Source organism: Balaenoptera ricei, chromosome X (assembly GCF_028023285.1).
Source record: "Balaenoptera ricei isolate mBalRic1 chromosome X, mBalRic1.hap2, whole genome shotgun sequence".
Taxonomy (NCBI): domain Eukaryota; kingdom Metazoa; phylum Chordata; class Mammalia; order Artiodactyla; family Balaenopteridae; genus Balaenoptera; species Balaenoptera ricei.
In genome coordinates, this window is record NC_082660.1 from 111,098,062 (window position 1) to 111,114,874 (window position 16,813).

At 40.1% G+C, this 16,813-nt stretch overlaps 1 protein-coding gene across 3 annotated transcripts in view; it reads right to left on the bottom strand.

The window, feature by feature from the left end:
* Positions 1-16,813, bottom strand: part of TENM1 (teneurin transmembrane protein 1) — a 557,972-nt gene that overhangs the window by 103,248 nt on the left and 437,911 nt on the right. For 2 of the 3 annotated variants that reach the window (XM_059911842.1, XM_059911840.1), the window contains exons 19-21: positions 16,075-16,218; positions 8,116-8,365; positions 10-30 (exon numbers count right to left, since the gene is read on the bottom strand). In XM_059911842.1, coding sequence (XP_059767825.1) covers positions 10-30; positions 8,116-8,365; positions 16,075-16,218 — 415 coding nt within the window. The remainder of the gene's footprint in view (positions 1-9; positions 31-8,115; positions 8,366-16,074; positions 16,219-16,813) is intronic. The other variant, XM_059911841.1, reaches the window with a different exon arrangement.

The following is a 16,813-nucleotide window of genomic DNA, read 5'->3' on the forward strand; positions in this document are numbered from 1 at the left end:
TTTGCTTACCTATGTCTGGTATCTCTGTTTCTAGGGTGCACAAGGTATCCACGAGTGGCAAGTAAAAGCAAACAGAGAGTCATCAGTATCATTCAACAAGCCAAACCTAACCAGACATCATTCCTATTCCTAACTCAGCTTGTGGCTATTAGAGGGACCCCACAGGGATCACTTAGTCAGATGTGCAAGCCAAAGTGAACCCAATCCCTCCAGGTTGCTCCTCCTAAAATGGTGTCAAGGTGACTGAATATCCTGCTTGGTGGGTGGGCAAAGCTCTAAGGCAGTTTTTTTTAAAAGTTCACTCGGGACTGTTTTCATTGGAATCGGTTGGGTTCTTGCCACATATGCAGTTTCCTGGGGCTCTCCCCAGTCATACTGAATCAGGATCTTGAAGTGGGAGTGGAATTCCCAGGAATTCCATTTTGAACAAACTCAGGTGGTGATTCTGATGCAGAATAAGGTTTAAGAACCACTGGGCTAGGTTTTGAAGAAGTAGCCACTGCAAAGGGTCTGACTGTTCTAGGCTCTATTTTGTTTTTCTGTTTTTTTTAAATTTTCAATTTTATTTAATTTATTTTTTAATACAGCAGGTTCTTATTAGTTATTTTGAAAGCCACTTTATCAAAATGCAAACTCTTTCATTATCAAGTCTTGCGTGCAACAGACATCCCAAACCCAACTTTAAGCCACTTATATGATTGCAGAGATAAGATAGGGACATCTCTTGTGAACATTAGCACATTATTCAGCAATATTAAACAATTTAACAAATTGAAAGTATAAAAGTTTTCTCTTCGACCATGACAGAATGTCCCTGGCATCAAAACTGCTGCATCAAAATAGCTTCGATAAAACACCATTTACATCAAACTCTTAGGGCCTTGTGTTGTCCAGTTATCCATGCACCAAGGGGGCAACCGGGGTGGGCAAAAGAGAACTATGTCAGAAGCAGCAGAGCGCTTTGGGGAGCCCCTGATCTGTAAGCCTCTTGGCACAGGGCACTGCCCAGGCTATTTCACTCTGGGACCTGGTATGGGTCTTCTCACACCGGGAGCGCAGTCCGTGGACAGGCCTGACTTTGGGTCAAATCTGCCCAGAATTAAAAGGCTATAATCATCTGTGAAATATAGTCATTTAAATTTTAAAATCCTTTTACACCTGGCCCTTATGTCATTTTGAAAAACATGAAGATAACAAATCTTTTTATCTAACCTAGAAAATGTTCTTATTCTTTGGAACATCAGGAAAGAAGAAAAGATACAAAATGATTTCTTTTGAAGCCATCTGCAACTACTGATTCAAGTCTTTTTAAAGAGAATCTTTCTGGGATTTTACTAGTTGGGTTATGGTGAGGATCCACTGACTTTTCTGTTTCATGGGGCCACCTCAAAAGGGTGGGTATCCCCTGGGTTGACACAAAAGATCAAAAGGTAAGCGTGGGGAGATGTGATTAGAAATCTGGCCCCAGACATTTGAACCTCTTTGAGTTTTTTTGTCTCTAGACACTTGCTTGTTTTTGTGGTCTCTAAATTACAGGGTGAGTGTGCTTGAGGCTGGCTCTAATCACCGTTACAGGGTTGATCTTCCTGAAGGAAGTTGAGTTGTAAAAATACTAAAAGGATCTCATTAAAGCATGGTTTCATCTACCACAGAGTGTCATGGTACAGAACCATCTGTGTGGCTACAAAGGGTTTTGAAATCCTTAGGTGATGGCAAGGTGTGGGGAGGGGGATGGTCTGCCTTTCTTGCGGCTCCTTCCGATCCTGCCAATAATGTCACTGTGAATTTGGAAAGACGTCCCATATTATGCAGAGCAGCTTCTCTCATTCACATCTCAGAGGGAGGAAGTGAAAATGACGGAATTTATTTCCAGTGTGTGACCTTGTTCTGTCCCAGAATTACTTTTAGTTAAAGATTTAGGATTGAGCCACCACCAAAGTCGGTCTGCTGTGTAGCTGGCAAAGGACTGCATGCTGAGGTGTCAGCGTGTGAGCGCTTCACAGGTGCCCGGGCCCATCAGCGGGCATCACCACCTGGCAACTGACTGACTTGAAGCTTGCGGTGAGCTCGGAGAAAGGAGTGGAATGGCAAATCTTTTTAGAGCAAGAAATGCTCCTGATGGTAGGGTCTTTAAGGAGATCTTTGATTTTGTTCAGGACCTACATGATTAAAAGGGCCGTCTATTCTTTTTTAATTAAAAACTTTTTATTGAGATATAATTCACAAACCATAAAATTCACCCTTCTAAAAAGTGCAATTCAGCAGTTTCCAATACATTCATAGAGTTGTGCAACCATCACTATCACTGAATTCCAGAACATTTTCATCATCCCATGAGGAAACCCCCTACCCATCAACAGTCATTCCCCATTTCCCCGGCTCCCCCAGCCCCAGGCGACCATTAATCTGCTTTCTGCCTCTATGGATTTGCTTATTCTGGACATTTCATATGAACAGAATCATATAATACGTATCCTTTTGTGTCTGGTTTCTTTCACTTAGCATCATTTCTGACCTATTCTTTGTACCTCCAGTGAGGTGGGGGATGGAGAAAAAAGGGACATGCCAACTTCGGAGTTGCTGCTCGTGACCAGTTGTCATCAGAGTTTGCCTGGTCTGCTCTGTGTTGGTTGCAGCACTTTGCTTGTTCTTCATGCTGTTTTCAGCTTCTTCCCTTATACTTAGCCAGAAATATCTGAAGTCAAAGAACGGACTTCCCTGCCTGCTCATCTTCCCATGGTAGTCTTCCTTTGAAGACTGAGTTCCCACTCCTGCCACTCATTGACTTCTTAGATCTTCCAACTTCAGCAAACCCTCATCTAAGACTGTCCTTCTCATTCTCTGGCTCTGTCCCTTGGCCTTATCTCAACTTACCTGTCTTGTGTTTAGGGTCCTGCTTTCAGCTAGCAGTTCATTTGAAAAGCAATCTGACAAACGAATCCATGCCCAGGGATTAATGATGATTTTAGCTTGGTGGGTCATTCTAACACAGGTTTCCTGTGTTGGGGACTCTTGGAGAGGCAATGTCTCAACTCAGAGGAACACATTTCTTAGAGTGGAAGTTGGGGCACTGTGGAAGGCCAGCGAAGATGTTTTGGGGTGAGGTAAAGGGAGCCTTTGAGTGTCAATGCTAATACATGAGATTACACTGGGAAGGTAACCACCTATTTCATCTACGTGTAGTTTGTTTCTGTCTTTGTAGCTCCAGTGCTGCTGACAAGAGGAAGGTTCTTGGTCATTTCTCAGATATTTTCAGAGCCCTCAAAGTCCACGTTCCATATGCTCCTTCAGCAGAGTGCTCTACAAGTTCCACTGCCCCTCAGCACGCTAACTGCCCCTAAATGGGTGCTATTCCAGCTCTACTCAATCCCTAGTCAACGACAGGAGTTGAGTCCTGAGAACAATGTAGGAAATATTAACCAGTCACTGTAAAAGAAACAGTAAAATCTCAAGAGAAACTTTCATGTCACATTGACATTTGTCAAGTCCAAATTACTCAAGGTACCAAGAAGCATCTGCCAGGCTCTTATTTTTTTTTCTTTCTTTCATTCTTAAGGAAAGGACAAAATAAATATCTGGAGAATAACAGCATCTTGAAGAATAACAGCATGAGGTTTTTATAAAGAATAAGCCATTTCCAGTTATGCTTAATAAGTTTTCTAATAGATTCGTGAAATTAGAAGATGAGAGGGGAGCAAGAGGATATTCATATTTAAATTCTTGCAAAGCACTTGACATGGTGTCTCCTGTTTTTACTTATATAACTATCCATGTAAGTTTTAGAAAACTGAAGAATGACCCTGAGGCCATAATCAAAGGAAGAGGAAACAGAGTCATTAATTGATGAGAAATAGTTGAAGGACTTGGGGATGTTGAGAATGAAGGAGAGAAAGCTCAGGAACCTATGGTAATCTGTCTTTACACTTGTGAAAGTTTCTCAGGTAAACAAGGGAAGTGGCTTCTGTGCTTCAGATGTTAACATTTGCCACTACTGAGTGAATGTTTCATGAAGGCAATATAAGGAAGAATTTTCAACAAAGCATTCCAAAGATGCAATGCACTGTCTAGAGAGATACATAAGTTTTCTGTCATTGAAAAGGATCAAACAAAGTAGAGATGATCAACCGTCAGGCATGCAGTAGGCACTACGTTGTACCAGATACCTCCATAGACTCTTTCTATCGCTAAGCTCACAAATCTGTGATATCACTTTTGTGTTACTGAAATATGCGTGTGTGTGTGTGTGTGTGTGTGTGTTTAAAATTTTAACATGAGAAGCAAGTCACTAGGGATACCTAGACCTAAACTATCTCATATAGAAATAAATCTATCTTAAAAAAAAATCTTCACAGAATGTATTTTTGAGACTCCCTCAGGTTTAATTGCATGATCTTATAAGCTTCCCTTCTTTATTATTTTATCTCAATTTCCCACTGGAAGGAAGCACTAAGATGTATATGTGCAGATGAAATCTGCAGTAAACAGGCAAAGGGATACTATATACTTAAATAACAAGAAATAATATTGTTGCTCTTGGCATGTTGCTAATAATAATCACATAACTGACTTTTCCTTACCCTCCCCATTCAGCCAATGGGGGATCAGCTTGAGGAAATAAATGATCATCCACCAATGAAAATGAAATTTTTTTTGAGGTCAGATGAAAGAAACTCAACTGGGGACAGTTTGGATCGGTAGAGCTGAGAGGAAAAATCTATAGTCTTCTAATCTTTGAAATGTCAAGGGGCATCTGGAATTGTTCAATGTGGCCCAAAATGGAACAAGAGGATGAAAGAGAAGGAAATCTAGAAGGGCATCCAGTAGGAGCAAGCTTTATGTCCTCTCAAAATGTCATCAAACTCTGGGCTGAGAAGTACACATCTGTGGATCTTAAAACAAGTTAGACCATATAAGACATGTAAAAGGATGCTCAAATATTAACGTGAAGCCAATTTTATAGACAGAAAAGTAGAAAACAGAGTAGTTAAGTTATATAATGAATAACCTGACAGAGAGTGAAGATCTAGAATGTTCTGTATCCCTTTCTGTAACAACTTATTGACGATATTGCTCTTTCATTCACAGCTTTAAATGCAACCAATAACACAATGACTATATATAGTCTGTGTTTCCAAGGAAACAGATGACTCAACCAAATAAAATGACTAATATGCACTGGAGGGGGGGCAATTAAATTAACTGATTTTAACATCAACCAAAAACTGGTACAAAATGAAGTTTCTGTCTATATACAGTAGAATTCAATGAACATTATGGTTGTTAAGCTAGCAAAGCCCCTTATATCAACTTATTTCTCCCCAGGAAGTTTAAGCCTGGAAAAGTTACAAAGCAAATATAAAAATTCACCAATTGTATGTGAAAGATGCAATGTGTACAGTATAGGCTACCGATCAGGATAGATACTTTAAAAAAAAAAGTGAATCTAATAAGAACTATATTATTTTCTGAGTAAACATGACAGATAATGTTTGCTGTCACAGACTGGGTGGATGGTATTGACTGCAGTCAAATAGGGAGTTATCTGTTAATTAGGTCAAAATGATCATACATATATATATATATATATATATATATATATATATATATATATATATTCAATCAGCGTATTTCTCCGATGGCCAATCAGAGGAGTGTTGGAGTAGAGAAGGAAGAACAATTTTGTTCTTCTTGAACCTAATGCAGGGAATCTTAACCATGAGTCTATGAAAGGGCTTCATCCACAGGGGGGGAATGTGGGGAGAGGGAAAATATGTGACCCCTGAATTTTGTGTGAATGTTTTTTTCTGGGGAGAAGGCCCATAACATACAACAGATTCTAAAAAAGATCTGAGAATTTAAAAAAAGAGTGCTAGGAAGAATTGCTCTACAGGAAGTCAGCTCCGAAGAGCCAGCTAGGGAGACTCGGGCCAAGTGAGAGCCTGGGTGTATGAGCTCCTGGTGTGCACCCGCCTATGCATGTGAAGAGCTGAGACAGTGAGGGAGAGCGGTGTTTTGGAGTAAGAAGGAATAGAGGGATTGCAAAACACTTCACGCCGTCAGAAATGAATTTTCCTTTATACTGAGAAAATCACTGCAATTAGGGTCCAAGTTATTCTACTTTAGTCTTCAAATGACTTTGTGTTGAAGGTCATAAGGTACTTTGGACTCAAATTCAAATTTGTGAACTGTTAAGGATCCTTGACGAGGGAGAATCTCCTTGATGAATGACAATTGCTCCACCTTAGGTAAATTTGCATTTAAATTACAACGGAAAGGACTAAATTTAGCTGGGTTTTCTTTTTTGTTTTTATAGATAATCCTATGGTTTTTTCCTCTGAGGAGTTAGCTATATAGGGGCTAGCTATATAGGTTTTATAGGGTTGGCTATATAGGGTCAGCAAGACAAGGTCTCTGTCTACCCGACGGCCAAGAAATGCATTCCTGGAAATATTCAGATGGTGAATGAATTGTTCAGTGCTCCACCCATGTTTGGCATCAGGTAGACAGAACTTCCCTAGGATTTTGAAAACAACAGAGAATGTTGTATAGAACATTTGCAAATCCAGGCATACAACCATCTTGGCCTTCCTTATTGACTTTCCAGTAAGTAGGTGCCCAAAGGGATAAGTGCTTGTAATGACAAATCCCGGTGAGGTATGACATCCCGAGGTACATGAACATTTGATTAGGGCAGGGTGCTATGAATTAGTACCTCTCTAGACTCTGTAGATGTGCTTTATCTTTATAAAATCTTAATTTTACAATCTATTTTTTTATCAGTCAAGGGATTTAACAGCTTTGTTCTCTATGACAGCGTTTGCAATTATAATTAAGAAATGTATTAAAACTGGAGTGAATTAATGTGAAAAATGGATGGGGGCTTGGGACTAGAAGATTTCCCCAGCTAGGTATGAAAGACTAACTCAGTCTGAGAAACGGGAGGTAGATTCCAAAGCAAAGCACAAGAATCTGAAAAATTTCGAGGACTGTCCTTATGTATTCAAATTTCCACGTTTGTGTCAACAAGAGTGTTAAATGAAAATGACCCAAGATTTTGCATGTGCTTTCACTGGTCTTGACTGTGCTCCATACATACAAGTTGTTCCATCATTGTCTCTATTCTCCCAGTCACTACTTTTCAGGTCAATGAGGTGATGAATGAGGCAAGAACTGTTTTGTGGAATAGTTTATAGAGTGGCGCCAAAGTCTTCTGGAACATAGGGAAATTTTCAGCCTAATGTCCTGAAGGCATGTGTCAGGGATAAAGCTGTCATAACCAATGAGAAGAAAGGCTCTACCAGTTTACCCAGGGAAAGAGAAACAGGTCTGTTTATCTCTACTGGGATGAGAGAGGATGTTTTCCTTTTCTAGGACTCCAGGGGACATATATTTGTGTCTTATATCCTTAGAAAGGGAGAAATAAAGCTGACTAAGCCATGGTCTATTTACTTGCTATCTTTGTGTAACTTCAAAATATGAAATACCAAAAGGTATGAATTCCTTTCAAAAGGTGCCAAAATACTTTGTACTCTCAAGAAAATTCCTAAAACAGAGGGAGAAAGCCTAAAGATGAATGCTTTAATCATTTTTTCCAATGGATTAGAGCTTTTAAGGATAAAAAAGTAATCCTTCCTCAAAATGCCACACAAACACAGACGGCCATTTCCCTTTTGATGAACTGACCACTTCAAAAGACTGGACATGGGGAACTTAGAAAATTTAGCCTTTTGGATTTGACAACACCTCTACCTGCTAGAATGAATACTAGATATTTCTGATCAGTCTTCACAGTGGCCAGAGCAGGGGTTGAGTGACTTACCTGAGCACTCAGAAGTACTGAGATCCACGTCAGTGACAGGAATGCACCCAGGGAAGGCCACACATACAGGGACGTCAACACTTCCTTGTTCTCCAAAGCAGTGCTCAAAGGTTTCTTCAAGTACAAGTAGCCATGGTGACCTATGTCTTTGTCCCTATTCCTGCATCTTAGCTCAGTACTACAATATGGGCAACTGCATTTTCTGCTCCTTCTGGCAATGCCTTGTCTCTTCCTGTTTTCTCATTCTTGCTTTTTCCTTATCCACTAAGCAAACATAGAGATTAGAGGAGACTTACCTTAATTCCAAAATACTAACGGAGTTTCCCGAGGGAAATATTCGCCTTACAAAATTGAAGTCACCAACATACACACTACCATCAGGGCCAGAAGCTAAGGCGACGGGAGCAAAGAGTTTGTTGTTGCGGGCAGGGCCATTGCAGTTGGTGCAGGCAACACTCCGTTGGTGTCCATTACCCATTATGGTTGATATGACTGGAGGCTGCTGGGAAATGAACATATTTTCTCCATTCCCTTTATGTATGATTCCTAGATCCAAGGGAAAAAAAAAAGAATTAAAAAAATTACCACACAATATTCTCAGCGATACTTTAATTTCTCATTGTTCAAAGCAGGAAGGAGCGTTGGCCTGCTATAAAAGAAGTTGAGAGTGAAGCACATTGCCCCAGGTTTTACTTAACTGCACAGCTACAACAAACGGCAGCATAACACTTTGCCTCAGTTTGCCCATCTGTGAAATGGAGTAATATACCCAGTCCCTTTAATGTTGATTCTAAATGCCTCAATGAAGCATTTAATGACTAACTTTTAATGATCTCCTGTTCACTTTGGGCTCTGTGAATCATCCGTGGCTGATTTTTCATCTCTGGCTGGCTTTCTTCTGATGCCTGGCGCACACCTGTCTGACTTCAAACCACCCGCACTATGCAACGGGTTCCTGAAAAGGGAGTATCAGTCAATTTTAATATTAACCTTAGCAAAACACAATCAGGAAGGTAATCTACTTCTGTGAAAAGAAAAGAAATCATATTGCTAGAATGCACTTCAAAGATATAGGAAAAGGACTTGAATTTTCCACTCTTTTGGATCATATCTCACTATCATCAGTGCAGGAAATAGAGATACTGACTTATGAGAATGCTGGAAAATACTTTGCAGTCATTTTCTTTGGGCAATCTCATCCATTCTCACGGCTTTAACTCCCATCTCTCTATGCTGAAACTTTCTCCTGTCTAGAGTTTTCACCTGACGTGCAATTTCCTAGTAGGTCTCTTTACTTGGATGCCTCACAGGTACCTCAAACTCAACAAGTTGAAAACTGAACTCATTATTTTTCTGCACTCCCCTACCAAACCCTGCTCCTCCTCCTGTGTTCCCTACTGATCTTCTGAGTGGTATCACCAGGCGTGTATTTACCTAAGTTGGGAATGTGGGCACCACTGTGGCTCTTCTTTTCCCCACTCTCTAAACCTAATTAATTACTGAACCCCCATTGAGTCTATCTCCTAAAATATGTTGAACCAGTTTCATGGTCTCCGTTCCTACCATGACTGCTTTCGTTCAGTTTGTCTTAAGTTCTTGGTCTCCTGGTCTCCGTGCATACCCATCTCCAAACCACTGTCCACACTCCTGCCATAGAGATTGTTTCAATCTGTGGCTTAAAACCTTTTAATAGTTCCATATCCTCTGTGGAGTAAGGGGTCCATTCCTTATTATTAAGGAATACAAAGTCCTTCATGATTTGGCTCTTGCCTCCTTCTTCAGCCTTCTGTCTCATCGCCCTCTCATGTGTATCCTGAGCTTCAGCTACAGCAAACTATTTACAAGTATTTTCACATGCTTCCATTCCTCTCTGCTTTTTTTAAAAAAATATTTATTTATTTATTTATTTATTTATGGTTGTGTCGGGTCTTCGCTGTGGCACGTGGGCTTCTCTCTAGTTGCTGTGCAGCATGTGGGATCTTAGTTCCTCGACCAGGGATCAATCCCACGTCCCCTGCACTGGAAGGTAGATTCTTAACCGCTGGACCACCAGGGAAGTCCTTCCTCTCTGCTTTTGTACTTTGCTAGTCCCTCTATCCTGAATGCCTTCCTCATCTTGTTTGCTTGGGAAACTCTTACCTATCCTCCAAAGCTCAGCTCAGTTCTTCCCCAATGCTCTATCCAGCCAGAATTAGTTACTTGCTCCCCTGTATGTGCAGTTTTCCATAGCTCTATTATAACACTTGCCACATGTATGATACAGTTTTCATTACTTCTCTATCTTCCCCATTAGAACATGAGCTCCTTGAAGGCACACCCTCTGTCTTACTCCTTCCTGCGTTTCAGTGCCCATCCCTGTGGCCAAGTTGTTATAAGTGCTCAGTAAATGTTGAAAACAGGCTTTGAGTCTCTTATAGTTTCCTTGTCCAAATTCCAATGATTTTGAAAACCTGCTGAGCCTGGGCAGAAAACCCAAGGAACAAGTACTGCTGTGCTAAATAGCTCAAGTCTGCCCAGAATGAGCCAGGACAGGTAAAAAAAAAAAAAACAAAAAACAAAGCCATGTGGTGAGAAGGCATGCCAATGTGTCAGGCTGAAGTAACTGACAGCAAATGAATGAATGCAGTTATCCTGTCCAGTCTTATTTTTTCTCCCATGACCCCTGCTATCTATCTCCTCGGACTACCTGTTACTCTCCCTAAACATTTCCTGAAATGTCTCCCTCAGTTTTCTTCCAACTTTTAGTCCCACAGTCCTACAATAGAAACTACTGATCACTCTGAAATAGAAATGTTGCTGGCAAAAATAGATAAGAGGGTAAAACATGCACAAAACCATGGCACCAAATATGAACCTGGAAGGAGCCTTCCAGGAAACAGAAATCCCATACTCATATAGCCTTTGGATTTCAAATCTAAAGTAATTTTACTTTCCCTCCCAAGGTGATTTCTGGCTATTTTTTCAACATATGTTCTGCAGGAGCAGCTATGAGCTTATGCCCCAACAAATTGGTCTTTTATTGTAGAACCATGAGATAGATATCTTGAGGCTCACTACTTTCTTATTTATTTTATTAATAACTTTATTAGGCAGTAAAGAAATTTCTTAAGATTTAGAATAGTTAATTAAGTTAGATTAATAGGATGGAATTTCATTTCTCAAAAAACACTTCATTGCAATGTGATCAATACTGCAATTTAAATGAATTGGGAGAAAGTGAATGAGAACTGGCATGACAGTTGCATAACATCATTGAAAAGAAATCTGATGATCACTCACTGAATATCCTACCAATGAGACTATGATATGTTCTTTAATAAATGAGAAAACCAACTGTTTAGCATGTCAGTATTTCAGCAATGCACTACAGGGTATATCATTCAAAAATATTTCCAATTATGGGCTTGGAAATAGCAGATTTGCTATTAAAATCTATTTTCACAGATAGATCTCCATTTTTTTTATATCAATATAATGGTATAGTTAACAATTACCTTCAAAATGACATGTTATTACCAGGCTCCTGGCAATTTAAAAACTAAGATGGCTATTCTAAACCATTCTTCTAAGCCTGCAATTCTAAAACTCCTCTTTTCTATTAGAAAGCCCAGCACTCCATCAAAGAAGAAGAATGATTAAAGGAAATAAAACATAAGGCAATGTACTTTCTGATTACATCTCAACAATTGATGTCTTGCTTTCATGCAAGGTACTAAAGTGCCCATGTACTGAAATTACCATTCCTGTTTAAAGCTGAAGCAATCAAAACAAAAATGGGCAAACCCCTTTTGTATTGCCCTGGAAAGATAGATCATTTTGAAGGGTGTTTTTGTTGTTTCAAGAATCTGTTTAACCTTCCATTACATAGAACCGGGGCATACCATCTAGCAACAATGACTTAACACCAATTCTTCTGCAAAAGGTTGCTTTGAAAATATTTTGTTTATGTTCCTGGAAATCTTGATCAATTACTGCTGCCTCCTTTCCAGTTTATTCTGCCACACACGCTCATTTTGAAAACAGAATCAAATGATCCTGAGACTACACACATTATTTATATGAAGGCCAACTTCCTGCTAAGGATTGGGTGTCTTGTTTACAGTCAACAAAGAAACCCCACCGGCTGGAGCCCTACAGCACATTTTCTCCCCCAAGTTTTCCTTTTCTCTGCCAAAAAGTCAAGTCTGTTGTACAGTAAGTTAAGCATACTTTTAAACACACTACTCATATCTTCCTGCTACCTTGCTCAGAACTTCTTTTGAAGCTTATAAGTAAGTTTGAAATAAAAATTCCCCTTGGGAGCCAGTGGGTGGTGCTTTATGCTGATTTCAAAGAAGAAACCATTTTTCAGGCTTATGAACAACATGGGACCCAATACATATTTCTCTTAGGACTTGACTGAGAGGATATAAACACAAACTGGGAGATATGCCAACGTGATCAATGGAAATTTACTTGTCCTCCCACTAAAACCATTTGCCGACAAACTACTGGCCTATCTTGGAGGCTAAGTTAAAGGAAATTCTTTATCCATTTCAGACAGATGACAATACCTAATTAGAATCCTGGATTGTTTTTTCTAATAATTTTAAACACTCAACTGGCATAATTTTAAAGAACTGATTTATCTTAAAAGAATAAATATGTACTCTCTGTAATCACTAAGAAGATGTATTTTGAAGGAATAGTATTGAAAAACACAAGTTCCTAGTTTTTTTTTTAATCTCACAGTGAAAGCAGGAACCATCTCGATATATCAGGCATAATATTTGGAAACAATGCTCCACAACCAATGGTTAATTGTCAGGTAAATACAATTGCTGCAACTGAAATGACAAATGGTCTGAAAACACTGCCTACTAGAAACTACCTCCTGCATAATGATTTTGGAGCCAAAGAAAAACTGCAGAATTGAATGGCAGCAGACATCCAATCTAATTACAGGTGTCTTTTTAACCAGCGAGAGGAAATTGGGGGAAGATAGATTCTTGTTTCTAATCTGCTATCTGTCTCAGATCAAAAAAGCGGGGTGCCTAAAGAGTTAGGCTCTGGCCTTAATCAGTCAGAAAAGACTGTCTGACCTGAGGGGGAAAGAGCATTGCTTTCTAATTGGTCCTCTCAAAGCTGCTCCTTCACACTTATCATTCCTGCTTCTAAAACTGCACTTATGGGTGGGATTTAGATTCTGAAAATGTCCCAAGAGAGGTGTTCGTGTCCAAGGGCAGGCTGAAAGGCACCGGCAGAGCTGCCTTCAGATCTGTTTCCTGGCAAGTGTGACCAGTTCTTGGTTAGAAATACAATGTGCCTACAAATGAGATGATAAAATGAACAAATCTTCCTTTAAAAAAATCTATCTTAAGTAAGGTTTCTTTCTCAGAATAAAATTCTCAGAAAGAGACAGAAAGTAGATTTAGTGGGGTTGGGGTGAGTACAAAGGATCTTTTGGGGTGATAAAAATATTCTAGGGTTTCCCTGGTGGCACAGTGGTTGAGAATCCGCCTGCCAATGCAGGGGACACAGGTTCGAGCCCTGGTCTGGGAAGATCCCACATGCCACGGAGAAACTAGGCCCGTGAGCCACAATTACTGAGCCTGCGCGTCTGGAGCCTGTGCTCCGCAACAAGAGAGGCCACGATAGTGAGAGGCCCGCACAACGCGATGAAGAGTGGCCCCCGCTTGCCGCAACTAGAGAAAGCCCTTGCACAGAAACGAAGACCCAACACAGTCATAAAAAAAAAAAAAAAAAAAAAAATTCTAAAACTCTGTGGTGGTGATGGTTGCACAACTCTACCATTTACTACAAATCATTGAAGTGTACACTTAAAATGGGTAAATTTTGTGGTGTATAAGTTATACTTCAGTAAAGCTGTTAAAAAGATTCCCAGAAATGACTTGGTACCTATTACATAAAAACCAATTACTGGTGAATTAGGGGTGAAAAGGACACATTTGTGGAAATCGGGGGGGCCCCTAAAGCCAACTTTCTGAATGGCTCCCCTCTGTTCTGAATTTTTAAACCTGGGTGAAGCAAATGGTAAGAGAATATAGGACTGGGAGCACACAGCTGGGGGCTGGCTGGACTGAGGTCATTTCCACTTTGTGTTTAATGTCAATGACAGGCATTTGAAAGAGACAATCCACACAAGCCAATAAAAGTGAGTGGAAAAGAAATGGCTGCTTAAAATGTCAAACTCTTTCAAATCAAAACAAAAAACCTAATAATTTAATAAGGGGCATCTGCCCTTTCGTTTTTATACTTTTAAAACTGTGATTCTCCTTTTGACAACAGAAAAAAAGTTGACATTTTATATCCGTGCCTGAATCTTTGCTCTTAAAAAATACAAACAGTTGGAAGTGGAATTTAGGATCTTCCTTGAATGGGGGGAAGGAGGTATAACAAGGGCATATAGCAATGGACTCCATCTTCAGGGCCCACACTGGGACTCTGGTAGGTGGTCTCATTCTGTGGTTGAAGCAAACCTGGTTAGCTTTGCCGATCAAAATTTCCCAGCCTGTGTGGCTGGTTGGATTGGTTGATTTAACTACGGTGCAAATGAATAAGACCATAGGTGTGGTTATAAAACGGATCTCTTAGCCTTGGTCAGTTCATGGCTTTACAAGATAACCCGGCCTTAGCCAGCTATTTCACAAAGGTAAGAGGGATACAAGGGCAGCTGGATGGGAGGGTGTAGCTGTCTCATATATACATTCATTTCCCCAGTCCTGGAGAAATAACCCAAAGTACACATTCTACTAAAGGTTGGTCAGAATCTGCCTCTTTAGATGAAAAGGAATATGATTTCACAGTGAAAACTTACCAGTAGATGTTCAAATGACGCTGGATGGAAACACCAACGATTGGTTTCCCAGCAAAAGGAGGTGAAGTGACTTGGATGAAGCATTTATAACCAGGGTAGCAAAATCAGTTTGTCTGAGAGAAGCGTGGACTTAAGGGCCACCTCTGGTCTCCTCTCCTGATTTATTTAACATTTAAATTACAAACTAGGAGAAAGTGACAGCAGGAAAAGTGGTATAAAGAAGGCAAAGGTTGAAGATGTGTCCTGATTCTCACTGCTTTTCCCTCTTTCCTAAGTCCAGGACTTAGGAGGCTTAAAACTAAGTGGAGTCCAGAGCTGTATTCTTTTCCCAGATTCTTTCTCTTCTTCCCCTGTGTTCCTCTTACCGCTTTTTCTCTATTACCCATTACTGTCCCTTTACTCTACCCCTGGCTTCTTACTGCATATACTGACATTTATGTGGATAAAAAACTGGCGTAGAGAAAGAGCACACGGACAGCTCTTGGCCACTTACCGTGAGCCCTAGGGGAAAGTAACGTGACTCAGCTTCGGAGTCTTGATTTTTTAATGGGGTTAAGGCCACACTGCAGGGTTGTTGTGTTTAAACTGGGACAGAGTTCACTAAAACTCTTTGAAAACTGTATCACTTAGATGATTCATTAATTCTAAGATGCACATTTTGCTTCCTATTTTCACATCTCTGGAATAAGTATGTATCTTGCAATCAACGTGTGTCATTGTTTAATTGACAGCATTTTCCATAAAATAGTGGTGTACTTATAATCGGTGTCTTAGATCATATGAAATATGGCAATTATTATTCCAATTTTTAGAAGTTGGTTACAATGTTAGATAAACTGGTTAATCACTTGGGATAGCACAGTAATGACAGATGATTTTTTAAAAATAAATGTATTTATTTTTGGCTGCAGTGGGTCTTTGTTGCTGTGTGCGGGCTTTCTCTAGTTGCGGCGAGCGGGGGCTACGCTTCATTGCGGTGCATGGGCTGCTCATCGCGGTGGCTTCTCTTGTTGCGGAGCACAGGCTCTAGGCGCGCGGGCTTCAGTAGTTGTGGCTCGCGGGCTCTAGAGCGCAGGCTCAGTAGTTGTGGCGCACGGGCTTAGTTGCTCCGTGGCATGTGGGATCTTCCTGGACCAGGGCTCGAACCCATGTCACGTTCATTGGCAGGCGGATTCTTAACCACTGTGCCACCAGGGAAGCCCCGACAGATGATTCTTAAAACCCAGTTTCATATAACTTTGTGAAGAGGTCTCACTCTACTAGCACTAATTTGAAATCAGATCCATTTGAAAAGAAATATAATGTGGTCATCTCTAGGTGGTGGACTTAAAAGTACTTTTTTCCTTGTACTTTTCCAAATTTTCTGCAATAAGTATTACATATATATGTATATAGCATTAGGAGAATAGTATTAATAAATATCAAAAAATGTGCTTACCACTTTGAGGATTCAAAATATGATGCTTATTCAATGACCAGCCTCCTAGGTTAGAAGCATCCATCTCGAAACCTTGTAAGATAACTGTCCTTTTTTCCCAGAGAATAAAGTCGGGGCACATTTCATATTCATATCCCACAGACACTGCAAACAAAGAGTTAATAACACATTAGAACATTTAAAAAGATTTGCTTCATTTTTGCACTGGTTGGTAAGCCTCTGGATAACACATTTGCTATCGAATTCTGATTTGGGTTGAAATTTGACCACAAATACTTTTCACCTAGCATAGCATCGGGCATCCAAAAGTGACCAGTCAGTGCATATTGGATAAATATATGAATGAGTGACTCACTGAGGCTGTCATTAGGTATGCACCATATGTTTTGGACATCAAGCTTTAGTATGGGCTTTTGGGTAAAAGGCTGTGTTGTAAAACTGAAGAAATAAGCTCCCTGAAGGCTTAAGCTGTGGTGATACAATTTCTTTCTTTACCTTTGTAGTAGAAGTGCAGGGAAAGTTGTTTTCTCATCTCTCTGGAGTGCAAAATGCACTTAGGAAGCTGGCTTTGGAGTACTGGGTCACTTATACAACAACTGACTACACATGAGACTAATAAAAATCGATTCGCCCATTTATATTTTCTCCCATGCTAACTGGCCTTTAGTTTGCCAAGAAGTCTGAGTTTGCTTAGAGTGCTACAAGCACTGTGAGTGTAAATTCCACTTTGTGCATGTTA